The sequence below is a fragment of the Sminthopsis crassicaudata genome, chromosome 3, assembly GCF_048593235.1.
Source record: "Sminthopsis crassicaudata isolate SCR6 chromosome 3, ASM4859323v1, whole genome shotgun sequence".
Taxonomy (NCBI): Eukaryota; Metazoa; Chordata; class Mammalia; order Dasyuromorphia; family Dasyuridae; genus Sminthopsis; species Sminthopsis crassicaudata.
The window spans coordinates 50621551-50636679 of NC_133619.1; the positions used below are offsets into that span (position 1 = coordinate 50621551).

At 33.3% G+C, this 15129-nt stretch overlaps 1 protein-coding gene across 6 annotated transcripts in view; it reads left to right on the forward strand.

Moving 5' to 3' along the window:
• Positions 1-15129, forward strand: part of TFDP2 (transcription factor Dp-2) — a 149917-nt gene that overhangs the window by 33087 nt on the left and 101701 nt on the right. For 4 of the 6 annotated variants that reach the window (XM_074298448.1, XM_074298445.1, XM_074298450.1 and 1 more), the window contains exons 2-3: positions 2120-2213; positions 10186-10252. In XM_074298448.1, coding sequence (XP_074154549.1) covers positions 2199-2213; positions 10186-10252 — 82 coding nt within the window. In that variant the 5' untranslated portion in view covers positions 2120-2198. Of the gene's footprint in view, positions 1-505; positions 527-2119; positions 2214-10185; positions 10253-15129 lie in introns of those variants that run through there. The other 2 variants (XM_074298446.1, XM_074298470.1) reach the window with 2 other exon arrangements.

Consider the following 15129-nt stretch of genomic DNA (forward strand, 5'->3'; position numbering starts at 1 on the left):
TATTCCATTTGAAAGAAAGTAGATTTATGCTATATGCATTTATTTCTTATTTTCTTATGAATTCTTAGTTTAGTCTTGATTTTTGAGTAGAGGTGTTGAGGAATTAGGAAAGGGGAGTTGTGGAATTCTATGTAGGTAGTAATAAGTGAATCACGTAAAATGGAAAACTCTGGATGAAAGGGTTAGAAACTGATATGAAAACAAGTGGAGGCACTGGGGTGGAGTACAGATTGAAAGAATGGGAAGGCATTAATGAATTGCAGTTCATTAAGATTATTGTTAGGGTGGGAGATAGAAGGAAGGTTGTGTTTAGACGATTTTCTGAGGTTAGGAATCTTAAAAATAATAGTATTGTGTAGGAAAATTCTTTATGAAGAAGTTATGATTGTTTTGTGTAGATGTCTAAAATATTTTTAATATGGGGAAACTTGGATGGGTTTTTGTTTTTCTTTTTTATAGGAACCATGGTCAGATAGAGTCATTCGAATTCAACTTTGCTTTTAGGGAAAAAGAAAGACGCCTAGAGGTATTAAGAAAAATTCTTATCTACTAAAAGATCTAATTTTGTTTTTAGAGACATTCAAGCTATACTAGTTCTTTACTGTATTAATTCTCAAACTTGCTTTTAGCTTACTTAGATATTAGGGAATTTTTGTTTTTGTTTTCAAATAAACCTTTTTTAATTGAGTCAAAATAACTGCTTAGTTTTGTAAAATTATAATTTCATTATATATGTCATTTATATTATATTTTCATGACTTCAAGACACTTTTACATATATTACTACATTTGATATTCACAGCAATCCTGTTGATCCTGACACAAATATTAGCCTCATTTTATAAGTAAAGTGGCAACAGTTCATAAGAATTTCATAAGAAGAACCCTAGACTGATAGTCATTTAATTGGATTCCAATACCAAGTTAATATTATGAATTTGGGCAAATCAGAATTTTCCGACCTCTCTTTTCTTATGCTTGAAACATTTGAGTTGAACTCATGATATATTCATTTCTGAAATTTTATAGTAAGCCTAAATTGCCTAAGAATATTATGTTTAAAAATGTCTATATTTTTGAATGATGCCTTGAAATATAAAATCCAATTTAAATTTATTTACCTCTCTTGGTTAGATTATTTTAAAAAACTAGCTGAATATTACATTTTATGGTTTTATGATATATAAGTTACTTTATTAAAAATTTACATACAAAATCCAAAGTTTTAATGTTAATATTCAAAATACCAGCAGCTATACAGTTTGTATACCAAACTGTAAATTGCTGTCAAACTAACTCCCAGAAATGCTGAATTCTAGGGTAGATATGATTCATATCCACTAGTGTGGCATTTGCAAATATACAATAAAGAGTTATTAAAAAGTGATTAGCTTTATTTCTTTAGGATTTTATGGGGTTTTTTTTATGGAACATTTTGACCTCAGAATGGAGAAACCAAAAATTGGGAAGTTGTTTATGATGTCTTTGGATCTTTTATATGATCCACTTTCTTAAGCATAAAAACATAGCAAGATATAAGTATTTTATTAGTAGAACCATATATTTTTTTTCCTTTTAAGCCAATCGTAGTTTCAAGTACAAGTAAAAATTCTATTTCAGCCGACTTTTTAAAGAATTAAAGTTATTTGCCATTGTCTAGTTTACATTACATTAGATTGGTAACAAAGAGCTATGTCAACATTGAATGAGCATTCAAAGTACACTATACTCTTAACAAGAAAGAGAAGTTCTGGCAATTCTGTATCCTCATCCCCTTTACATTAATTTATTTTTATTTATTTTTTTCCCCCCTGAGGCTGTGGTTAAGTGACTTGCCCAGGGTCACACAGCTAGAGAAGTGTTAAGTGTCTGAGACCAGATTTGAACTTGGGGCCTCCTGAATTCAGGGCTGGTACTCTATCCACTGCGCCACCTAGCTGCCCCTCCTTTACATTAATTTAGACAAATTTTGATACACACATGAAAAAGGAATAGATCCAATCAGATTTCCCCAAACACTTTATTTTTCTTATTGTTTCTAGCTTCATTTAGACAGGGGGAAATATTTTAAGAATATTCTAAAGTTCTTATATTTCTCTACTTCTTTTTTATTTAACAGGATGTTTCTTTCGAAGTATTTTTGAAGATGAAGAGTTTTTTTATGCTTTTAGAGACACTAAAAAAGACTCCAATCTGAGATGACGACAGAAAATGTAAGTATCAAACAATTTTTTTGAGGTTTATACTGTCCTATTCTGTCAAAGGTTGACTTCTGGTAAATTGCTGTCAAATTGCCACATTGCAGAGAGATACAGATTGCTGATGCCAGATAGAAAGACCTTTTATTGGACTTTAAGATGTCACTTCTTGCTGTTGCTGGACAGTTCTTCCTGTATCAGTTGAATACTTCAATTTCACTGGAGGACTTGTTTAAAAATACTTTCTTGGTTTTCTTTTCTCTTAATGAGAATGTCTGGACTATATCAGAGGGGTACTGAGTATCTTCAAAAAAGGAGTGTCATTTTCTGCCTTCCAAAAAAGGCTTCCCCCTCTTTTTTTTCCTCATCTCAGAACCCCTTCATATTATTTGAGTCTCTCTTTTTTCCTCCATTCTGTTAATAATGATACAGCTCTTCTCTTTGCCTAGAAAAATCACCCTTGACATGTGCCCTTGACCCTATCCTTCCCTCCTTCTTCAGTGGATTGCCATTTTTTTTGGCCCACCATTAATCTTCAGTCTTTCTTATTTCCTAGTTTTTTCCTTAATTTATTCAAACATACCCTTGCATTCTCTCAGTTTATCATCCTGTATTTCTCCTCTCTGTCTCAACCAAACTCCTTGGAAAAAGTTGTCTCCATTTGATGCCTTTATTGCCTTTCTTCTCGTTCATTCCTCAGCCTTTTTTAGTTTGACTTTCAATTTCATTGCTCCACTGAAACTGCTTTCTCTCAGAAAACTGAAGTTTCTAAAGATGTTTTATTTGATTAACCTGCTGATTTTTTTTTCTAAGTCTCTTCTGAAACTAGCTGCTGCATTCAACACTTATTGACTACCTTCTTTTCCTGGTTATTCTCTCTAGATTTTCAAGCCACTATTTTCTCTAGTTCTCCTGTCTTAACTGTTTCTGTTCTATAACCTCTGATCATCATACATAACCATCTCTTTATTATGGCCTATTCTTGTGGGCCTGGATCTTTTTTTTCCACTCCTTATATTGTCACTCTTGGTGACTTAATTAGCTTCCTTCATTTTAATTACCATATTTATGCAGATGACTTTCAGATTTGTCTCCCGTGAGCTTCAGTCCTAAACCAATAACTTCTTATTGGACATTTCAAACTGGGAAGACCCAGAGACACCTCAAACTCATCATGTTCAAAATAGGAATGATTATTTTTCCAGCCAAAAACCACCCTTCTTCCAACCCTATTTCTCTCTCTCTCTCTCTCTCTCTCTCTCTCTCTCTCTCTCTCTCTCTCGCTTTTAATTTACAAGATATATGCATGGGTAATTTTTCAGCATTGACAATTGCAAAACTTTTTGTTCCAATTTTTCCCTTCCTTCCTCTTACTCCCTCCCCCAGATGGCAGGTAGACCAATACATGTTAAATATGTTAAAGTATATGTTAAATACAATATATGTATACATATCCATATAGTTATTTTACTGCACAAGAAGAATTGGATTTTGAAATAATGTCTAATTAACCTGTGAAGGAAAAAAAAATGCAGGCAGATAAAAATAGAGGGATTGGAAATGCTATGTAGTGGTTTATAGTCATCTCCCAGAGTTCTTTCGCTGGTTCAGTTCATTACTGCTCTATTGGAACTGATTTGGTTCATCTCATTGTTGAAGAGGGCTAGATCCATCAGAATTGATTATCATATAGTATTGTTGTTGAAGTATACAACAATCTCCTGGTCCTGCTCATTTCACTCAGGATCAGTTCATGTAAGTCTCTCCAGGCCTTTCTGAAATCATCCTGCTGGTCATTTCTTTTTTTTTTTTTAATTATTAATTTTATAATTATAATTTTTTTTGACAGTACATATGCATGAGTAATTTTTTTTTCCCCAAATTTTCCCCTCCCTCTCTCTATTCCCTCCCCTACATGACAGGCAATCCCATACATATTAAATGTGATACAGTATAATCTAGATAAAATATATGTGTGTAAATCCAATTTTCTTGTTGCACAGTAAGAATTGGATTCCAAAGGTATAAGTAACCTGGGTAGAAAGACAGTAGTGTAAACAGTTTACATTCTATTCCTAGTGTTCCTTCTCAGGGTGTAGCTGTTTCTGTCCATCATTTATCAACTGGAAGTGAATTGGATCTTCTTTATGTTGAAGATATCTACTTCCATCAGAATACATCTTCATACAGTATTGTTGTTGAAGTATATAGTGATCTCCTGGTTCTGCTCATTTCACTCAGCATCAGTTGATGTAAGTCTCTTCAAACTTCTCTGTATTCCTGCTGGTCATTTCTTACAGAACAACAATATTCCATAATATTCATATACCACAATTTATTCAGCCATTCTCCAACTGATGGGCATCCATTCAGTTTCCAGTTTCTGGCCACTACAAAGAGGGCTGCCACAAACATTCTTGCACATACAGGTCCTTTTCCCTTCTTTAAGATCTCTTTGAGATAAAAGCCCAGTAGTAACACTGCTGGATCAAAGAGTATGCACAGTTGGATAACTTTTTGAGCATAGTTCCAAATCGCTCTCCAGAATGGCTAGATGTATTCACAATTCCACCAACAATGTAACAGTGTCCTAGTTTTCCCACATCCCTTCCAGCATTCAGCATTATCTTTTTTTGTCATTCTAGCCAATCTAAGAGATGTGTAGTGGTATCTCAGAGTTATCTTAATTTGCATTTCTCTGATTAATAATGACTTGGAGCATCTTTTCATATGACTAGAAATAGTTTCAATTTCTTCCAAACCTATTTCTCTTCAAATTTCAATAGTACTGTAATCTAGAATCCTTTTAAATTCATGACATTCGTGTTATTCTCAACTCCCCATTCTCCCTGTATAACTCAGAATATATACCCAAACAGATGCTTCATTCAGTCAATCAGCACACTTTTATTAAGTGTCTAATGTGTTATAAGTCCTGTGGTAGGCCTTGGGATACAAATACAAAGAATGAGGCAGGAATTTAAAGGGAATTTCCTCCTAGTATACAACATAAATATAAGTAATATATATACATAGATATTCACACATACATAAATACACTAAGTATTTAAGTACAAAATAAGGAACAAGAGGGCTATTACTGTATTTATTAAGCATATCTTGTGTGACAGGGACTTGTGTGCTAAGCACTTTGCAAATATTATCTTTTTTGATCCTTACAACAACCCTAGGGGCATAGGTACTATTATTATCCTCATTTTTATAGTTGAGAAACTGAGGCAGACAGGTTAAGTGCCTTTCCCAGGATCATGCAGCTGATAGGTGTCAAGAGACCAGTTTTGAACCCAAATCATTCTGACAACTGTCCTAGCATTCTATCCACTGTTCTACCCAGCCTGCAAAAATTTTGTAATGATTTCACATTTAAATAGAAATTGCTTGTATTCGTTGTTCCATATTACAAAAAACCATGGGTTTTGTTATCAGAATACACTAGTATGATAGGTATAAGAGTAATCTAGATATATATGTTGACTGATGAGTGTCTTTATTTCTCTTGGGATATCATTTGATGGTGATTCAATGATGCAGGTGTACAACTGAATTTTTTTCAGATTCATACATTTCTTAACTGCAAATGTTAGGCATTCAGTAGAGCAGATGTTTAGATATAACAGTAACAACACAACTGTAAACTATCTGTTTTAAATCTGTGGGTTTGGTTGAGGTTTTACAGTTGATCATTTTATATAAACAAAAGGTATAGGCTTATTTTTTTTCAGTTTAGAATATGATGATTTACTAAGTGTTTATTTTATATTAGGCCTATATTCAAGGCATAATCCTTGTCTTTATCTTTCCCTTTTATCCCTGGAGAAATATTTGAGAGATGAGATTTTCCATTCCTTCTTAGCTTTCTTGAAAAAGTGAACATATAGATAATAGGGGAGCTCAGACAGTTTGGAGTTCTCTTTGTAACAAACTGTTCAAAATGTCAGTTGTGGTTGAGCCTCTGCATTATTGCATACAGTGTTCTAATAAGTTGTTCTCTACTTGATTGTTTTGGTCCTGTTCTAATAAGAAGTGATATTCTTAAACTCTGAAGAAAGTTTTTATTAGGAGTAGGGGGTTATTTGAATGGTGTGGGATATTTGAGTCTCCCCATATGGTACTAATTAAAAGAATGAATGGAAGACTTTTGCAGAGCTCTTACAAGCTTAAATCTTGATGAAGAAAATCATTTAAAAGTGGTAGAAGGGTGAATAGATAAAGGCATGAACAATAAAACTAAAACTTCTCTTATTGTGGTCTCAGATCTCTAATTGGCCACTAGCTTGGTTTTCTGCCAGTGCTACAAACTCAGAATGTTAAAACTGAACTAATTTTATCTGTCTTCCCAAACTGTCTCTCTTTTTCACTTCTCTTTTTTGTTGCTGGTGCCATTAGGGCTCCTCCGAGACATCCAGGTTTGTGTGCTTAGACTCTTTCCCTTTCCTTTACCTTCCCATATGGAACTAATTGTCAGGGCTTGTTAATTTTACTGCCTTCTTCCTTTTCCTAATGCTATCTCCATCAAACCCAGACCTTTATTATCTATTGCCTGAATGAAATGGCTTCCTTGCCTGTGTCCGTGTCTTCGTCCTCTATCTTATTACCCATCTGGCTACTAGAATAATTTTCCAAAAGTCCATTCTTCTTCATTTTTTTTCCTCTTGAGGCAATTGGGGTTAAGTGACTTGCCCAGGTAACACAGCTAGGAAGTGTTAAGTGTTTGAGATCACATTTGAACTCAGGTCCTCCTGACTTAGGGGCTGGTGCTCTATCCACTGCGCCACCTAGCTATATGGCATTCTTCTATGTAAAAATCATCACTGCCTTCCTGTTATTTATAGAATAAAATGCAAACATTTCAGCCTGACAATTAATGGCCTTCAGGGTTTGATTCCACTTCCCTTTCTGGCCTTATTTCACATTACTCCTCTGCATATACTCTTCATGAAATTAGACTAATTATTCTCTGAACTTGGCATTTTCTCCCACATTAATGTATTCACTCAAGCTATCTTCTGTGCTTGGATTGCATTCCCCTTTCCTTTCCTATCAAAATTCTTCTCTTAGGGCTGATCTAGGGGGCCACCTCCTATTTTAAGCCTCCCTTAATCTCATCTAGTTGAACATACTCTCTTTCCTCAAATTTTCCTAAAGCATTTTTTTGGCATTGCTCTTTTGCCCCTCTCATATGTTAACTTTATTACAATTTCCTGAATATATGTCATAATCCCTTTAATTGAAGAAAACTCCTTGAGGGCCAAGCAATGTCATGTTTCTCCTATGTTTCTTTATTGTCCAAGAAAAATTTTCCTTGCCCTTTTGTTTTGAGGGAGAGAGGGGAAGGAATAGATTTGTGATTCCATTTATGTGGAAAACTCCCAGTGAGGAAACTGTCTTACCAATGCAAGATTATGACTGCTCTGAACCTCATAGTCTTAGAAAGTTGCCTGAGATCCTGGGAAGTTAAGTTACTTGCCCTGAGTTAGATATCCTTGTATGTCGGATATAGGGCTTGAATTCATGCTTTCCTGTGGCAAAGAGTCACACTGTCATGGCATATAGTGTCATGTTGCCTCTTATCTTGCACATAGTAGGTACCTTATAAATTGTGTATAACCTCAGTATTTACTTATATTAGGACAAGGAATATCAGTTGTATCAATTAACACAAACATTTGAAAATAAATTTATAATTTTTCCTATCTGTGAAAATGTACTTTAAATACAAATAATTACAAACAAGTATTTAAATTTTACATTGAAATTAAATTTTTTATCTTTCCATCTCTAGCATATGCAGATATACTTTCTCAGTTGATATAACTTAGTCCTGAATGGTTTTCTTAAATTCTGATCCTTCTATAATAGATCAGCATAGAAATTTATTTTGTAGATTTTCAAATCTTGATTTACAAGTGAGAAAAATGAAGCCCAGAGAGGGGAATTGCTTTATACAAAATGATACCGCTATTTATTGATAGTTTTTCCCCAGATGTCTTTTTTAATAGTATTTTTTCCAATTATATGTAATGATAATTTTAGCACTCATTTTTACAAAATTTAGAATTCCAAATTTTTATCCCTTTCTTTCCTCTCCTTTTTCTCCTACAGTAAACAGTTTGATATAGATTAACAATGTGTAATCATGTAAAATGTTCCATTTTAGTCATAGTTGTATGAGAAGAAACAGAATAAAGGAAAAAAACACACAAAAATAAAGAAAATGAAAATAGTCCATCAATTCTTTATCTGTATTACAATGTTCTTTTGGTTTTAAATATTTCATTTTTTATTAGTTCATATAAATCTTTCTAGGTTTTTCTGAAATCTATCTGTTCATCATTTCTTAGTACACAATAGTATTTCATTATATTCATATATCACAGCTCTTTCAGCCATCCCCAACTGATAGATATCCCCTCCTTTCCAATTTTTTGCAACTACAAAAAGAATCTCTATAAATATTGTACATGTAGATCTTTTTTCCCTTTTTTATGATCTCTTTGGGATACAGATCTAGTAGAACTATTATGATGGTCCTTTGGGTCTAGTTCCAAATTGCTCTTCAGAATAGTTGGATCAGTTCAGAACTCCAACAGTACACTAGTGTCCCAGTTTTCCTGCATCCTCTCCGACATTTATCATTTTTCTTTCCCAGATGTCTTTTGTTACCACAATTCCCTTGTTCACTTTGACATTGTTTGTTTAGCCTCCAAGTAGTTGGAGAAAGTTCTTTTGAAATAAGGATTTTAATTATCTCTTTGTTCAAGGAACATGCGAACCCACAGTTATAAAAATCAACTTATGCTTTGCAGCAGACTAAGATAAAATGTTTTCCATGCCCAACAATTGAGTAGGGGGTCATTGAACTTTATCCATCACATTCAAAAAAAAAACAACAAAACTTCATTTATTGTAACTGATAATTCCCCATATGGATGGTGTGGTTCTGGTTGCTGGAGGACCTGTATTTTCTTGGAGTTAATTGTGAGGCCAAAATTAGCATAAGCAGCAGAGAATTGATCCATACTTTGTTGCGTCTGTCCTTGGAGGCTGCATTGAGTGCACAGTCATTTGCAAACAAAAACATGTACCAACACTCTTTCCCTTTGATTTTTGGCTTGTAGCTTTTTCAAGTTGAAGACCGTACACAGAACAATAATGAAGCATGGGATAGAATAGAAAAATAGTTTTCATTCTTCCTAGTTATATCTTTATAAAGGGGTTTCATTAGTTCATAGATTTATAATGAATTCCCAGAATATAACAACTTTATTTAAATATATGTTCCAGAACACATTCTAAATGTACGTGAGGGTATGCTGTCACCATTCATTGTTATAAATATTGAATTTTCTTTTTTTTGTTTGCTTTTAAGAAATTATGATCACTTTTGTTGACTATTTTTTCCATATATAGCTTTGTGATACAGGTTGTATCCTTTGGATATCCCTTTAAATGATAAGAAGATTTCTCAAAGGTGACTATGGATAGGAAATATATTGCCCTTAAGCATTGTAATATTTATCTGCTCGTAAAAGCAATTATTTTGGCTTATGGTATCATAACATGCTAAAGATAATTTTTCCATAATAAAGGGGAAAAAAAGCAAAAATCAGATGAATTCATGATGGCAAAGTTTTGGTGCCTGTAGGCAACTTTGTGTCTCCTAGATTTTACAAGGTTCTTACTGAAGGAACCATCAGCAATTTCTATTGATTGAAAGCAGAGTTCATTAAAATTGTTTTCACATTTTCTTCAACAATCCTCACCATTATATATAAATGGAAACCATTATTTCTTGGGATTGAATGGTAATCCTGTACCCCTAGTTGACTTAATTTACCTTTTTTTTTAAAATAACCTTCTCAATTAAGCAGTGGGTGTCAAATGATGGAAACAGTTTTTGAAGTACTTAAGTACTATCATTTATCATGTTTTTAACAAAATTTTCTTTTTAAAATACTTTATTTAGGTTGGTCTGACTTCTACAGATGGGGAACTCAAAGGATTTATAGATCAGAACCTGAGTCCAACAAAAGGTAAAGATAAATAAAAGAAAATGTTTTATTTTTTATTAAAAAGAGCTAGACCATGTCGACTTAATATGATACAGCATTAATTTGAATTCTTTTGTATATAATTTATCATGTAGTACAACAAATGTGTACCTGCTCATAACCTATATTACCAGTTTCTTAGAATTCCTTGATCCACCCCTATTTATTCCTAGCAGATTTTTTTCTCAAATACAAACTATGTACCTGATCCAAAGAAGTTCAAATTAGTTCTTATCACTTCTCTTTGACAAAGTAGGACTGTGAACTTCCCTTTGAATAACTCACTAGCATCATTGAATCATAGATTTAAAAGGGGGATAGAAAGGAGATAAATGTTTATAAAATGCTTACTTTGTACCAAGCATTGTGCTAAATGCTTTGCAAATGTTATCTGATTTGATCCTCATCATAATCCTATGAAGTAGGTACTATTATCATCCCCACTTTCTGGACAAAGAAACTAAGACAGAGATGCTGTCTAGCCCTTATACAGCTAGTAACGGTCTGAAACTGTATTTGAACTCAAGTCTTCCTCCTTCTAGGCCCAGTGCACTCTCCACTGTGCCATCAACTATATCTAATTTAGTTTTAGAGCTAAGATGGCCAGTGGAGGTCTTAGGAATTTTGAGATGAAGAAACAGAAATGTTGTGACTTGTTCTAAGATCATTTAGGAATTAGTTATAGGAGGAATTTGAACTCAAGTCCTTTAACTCCAAGTAATATGTTCTTTCCACTTATTCATGTTCTGCTTTGCACAGTCCCTTACTAATTTGAATGACTCCGACTACTGAAATTGGGCACTTTGAAGATTTTTCTGTTCTGCTTTGGAATTTTATTATTAAGCATACAATTTTTGTTAGGACGGCTGTGGTAGTATGGTACCTGAAGGCCTATTCATGCTCATAAACTGTTCCATTTTCTACAGATGTTTTAATATGAATTATACATATTTGCCTTGGTGGAAATGTTGAAGGTGGTTTTCTTTCTTTTTTTATTTAGAATTTTTTCCCCCACAGTATATATGCATGAGTAATTTTTTTTAAAATAATATTATTCCTTGTATTCATTTTTCCAAATTATCCCCCCCCTTCCCTCCATTCCTTCCCCCCGATGACAGGCAATCCCATACATTTTACATCCGTTACAATATACCTAGATACAATATATGTGTGTAAATACCATTTTCTTGTTGCACATTAAGTATTAGATTCCGAAGGTATAAGTAACCTGGGTAGATAGACAGTAATGCTAACAATTTACATTCACCTCCCAGTGTTCCTTCTCTGGGTGTAGTTGTTTCTGTCCATCATTGATCAACTGGAAGTGAGTTAGATCTTCTTTATGTTGAAGATATCCACTTCCATCAGAATATATCTTCATACAGCATTGAAGTGGTTAGCGATCTTCTGGTTCTATTCATTTCACTCAGCATCAGTTGATGTAAGTCTCTCCAAGCCTCTCTGTATTCCTCCTGCTGGTCATTTCTTACAGAGCAATAATATTCCATAAGAAGGTGGTTTTATTTCTTTAAAATTGCACTTCAAATTTATTATGCCCTCAGTGAATCCATGTGTTTCTGTGAAAACAAAACAAAACAAAACAAAAAAAAACCTATTTCTATTTTAGGATTTTAATTTTAACTTTTATATAGATTCCTAAGGGAAACCAACTTTTGTAGTAGTCATAAATTAGAAAATTTATTCTCTCAATGGCATTTTTTGCTTCATTAAAGAGAAGGATGCTTAGGATAGGTTTGCTTATTCAGCAAGCAATTTACCAATGAAGTAATGTGGATGGTTGGTGTAATAATTTAAAGCATATATAAGTTACCAAATCCCCAGAGCAAGAAGCTCCTAAATAGAAGCATGTCATTATGGCCTGTGGGAAGAATATTGCACCTTCCCAAGAAGGGTGATGATGATATTTGGATAAAGCACCTCAGGTAGAGAACTAAAATGATATTTCTATACAAATATGTGTTAAGTATTTTAAAAATATAATAAAAATGTAAACAACCTTCCTTAAAAATATAAGTAAGTATTATGGTGCTGTGAAGGAAGGTATTGAAAATAATATAATGACCATAGCACTATGGTTATGGACATTGGAAATCTAGTTGTATAGTCTAGCAGTATAAGTGGGTGATATCCAAAAAGTAGGATGGTGAATACAATTGTTTAATGAAAAAAGTGGAGAATAAACATAGTATTCTTTTTTCTATAAGAGTTTGCCTTCAGATGTCTTTGTTATTATTAAGTGACTATATATCCTTTATCACCTCACTAAGGTCCTAAAGTGGCTTCATTGTAGCATTGGTTTCCAAAGTAGGGACTCAGACCTGATTCTAAAGGGGTATATCTTTAAACATTTGGAGAGAGGGAAAATAAGTTGCAAACTCCTCTACTGTATTAGCCAATTTTGGGCCTTCTCTCTGACAACGTATCTACCATTATCCTCTGATAGTCTCTTCTGACCTCTTCCTCTGAAGATCCCTCTCTAGTCTGCAGTTATAGTCTAATTCACCACTTGAGTGCTGATGGCAGCTGCTGCACAGATGCAGTTGGGAAAATTACTTCTTCCCACAAGCACCTCCCACAGAAAAGTCTCCCAGTATCCTCAGATCATGTGGTGATGGTAGCAGATGGGTCCCAGAGGGAGGGCTTTGAGCTCTTGATAAGGCACCTCCCCTTTCTCATTTTGGGTTGGACAGTCTCACCAAATGAGCAAGGGTGGACAGGTTGTGATCTGCTTCTCAGCTCTCATTACAATCTTTCTTTTGTTTTTGATTTTTTTAAAAACAACTTTATTTTGAATACCAAATAATAGTATACCTATATGCTATGTTGAATATATATTGTACATGGAACTGTGACTCTTTTATGTACATCTTGCTTTTCCTTGTAAGCATATGATAAATTCAGCTTGTAAATTTAAAGTTGCCCTGTTTACTTATTTCTTTCTGACCTTCCTTTTGTTCTTTCTGTGCATTATAAAATACTAAAATGATTTTCATTTTTTTTAAAAACTAATTACCTTATTGCTTTATCCCTTTACCTTCCTAGTTGGAAAAAAGAAAGAAAAAGAAAATCTTTGTAACAAATATACATCGTCAAGCAAAACCAATGCCCTCCCCTAAAATGTTAGCATCTTACTCTCTTTTGATTTAACCTCTCTTAGGTTTCCTTGTGTGTAAAATAGTTATGATAATAGTACTTACCTTATAAATTAGATAATAACAATTATAGGGCTTTCCAAATCTAGAGGCTCTATATAAATGCTAGCTATTAATACTATACCAGGCGAGACTTGGTATGGAAGTTAGGAAGACATATATTCAAATGTGCCTCAGATACTTAACTTGCTGCGTGACACTGAGCAATTCATTTAATCTGCCTTTGCCTCAGTTTCCTCAACTATAAAAATGGAGATAATAATAGTAGCTACTTCTCAGAGTTGTTTTAAAGATCAAGTGAGATATTTGTAAAAGAGTTAGTATAGTCTCTGACACATAATAGGTACTATATGAATGATAGCTATTATTGTTTTTGTTGTTATTATTAACTTGTTCTACTGGTTTTGTTTACTTCATTGTATTAGTTCATAGCACTCTTTCCAGGTTTCTCTGAAATTGTACTTTTCATTTTTTTTCTTGCCACAAAAATATTACATTAAGTCTATTACTGTACTTTGTTCAACCATTCCCTGGTTGATGAGTATTCCCTTAGTTTTCAGTTTTGGATTACATCAAAAAAGGTATTATACACATTATATACATTTTTTCTTTTCTTTTAATATCTTTAGAATATTAGCATAGTGGTGCTATAGTCATACTTTAGTGACTTTGACCGTAGTTCCAAATACTTTTCAGAATTACTAGATCAATTCACAGCACAATCAATAGTGAACCAATGTGTTTGTCTTATTCTCCCATCTAAAATTGGTCATTTTTCTCATTGCCAATAATCATCATTGCCAATCTAACTGGTATGAGATGGAACCTCAGAGTTGCCTTAATTTTAATTTTTTTAATTATTAATGATTTGTAACATTTTCCTTGTGTTTGTTAATAGTTTGGATTTCTTTATTTGAGAACTTTTTTCATAGTTCCTAAATCTTAGGGAATGAATTTTGTTCTTCTAGATTTGAATCCAGTCAGTAAGCATCAATTAAGTGTTTACATGTGTCAGATATTGTTCTATGTGCTGAGGATATAAAGAAAGACAAAAACCAGACCGTGCTCTCAAAGGAGCTCCTTATGTGTCTTGGGAATGGTAAAAGAGAAATTTCCTCCACATGATGGTGTCTCTTCTAATTTCAATTACAATAAATTTGTGTTTAAAAACTTTTTATTTGTGTAAGCAGTTACCCATTTTATTATTTTTTTTAATTCTGTCTATTCTTTGGTCAAGAATTCATAGCTGTGATATATATTTCCTTCTTTGCTCCTCATTTATTTTGTAATGTTTGGTAGTTGTTATGTATCCATGTGACATATATCTTGGTATATAATATAATGTTTTGACTAGTTTCTGCTAGATTTTTTCACAGCAGTTTTTGTCTCTTCATTATATTATTCCTCACTAAAGGTTTTCTGAACATTTCTGTTTGTTTCAATGACATTCATCTTTTGAGCTACCTAGATTCACATTTTTGGTGTAATCTTCAACTTCTCACTCTCACTCAACATTTTGAATCACTTTCCAAATATTGTTCCTCCACAGAATTTTATATTTATCCCTTTGTTTACTTATGCAGTGCCACTCTAGTTCAGGTCCTCATTATCTTTAAAAACATTTTTTTTGCAAGTTTTCCTCTTTGGTTCCCTGTTGTAAGTCTTTTACTCTCTCCAGTCCATTCT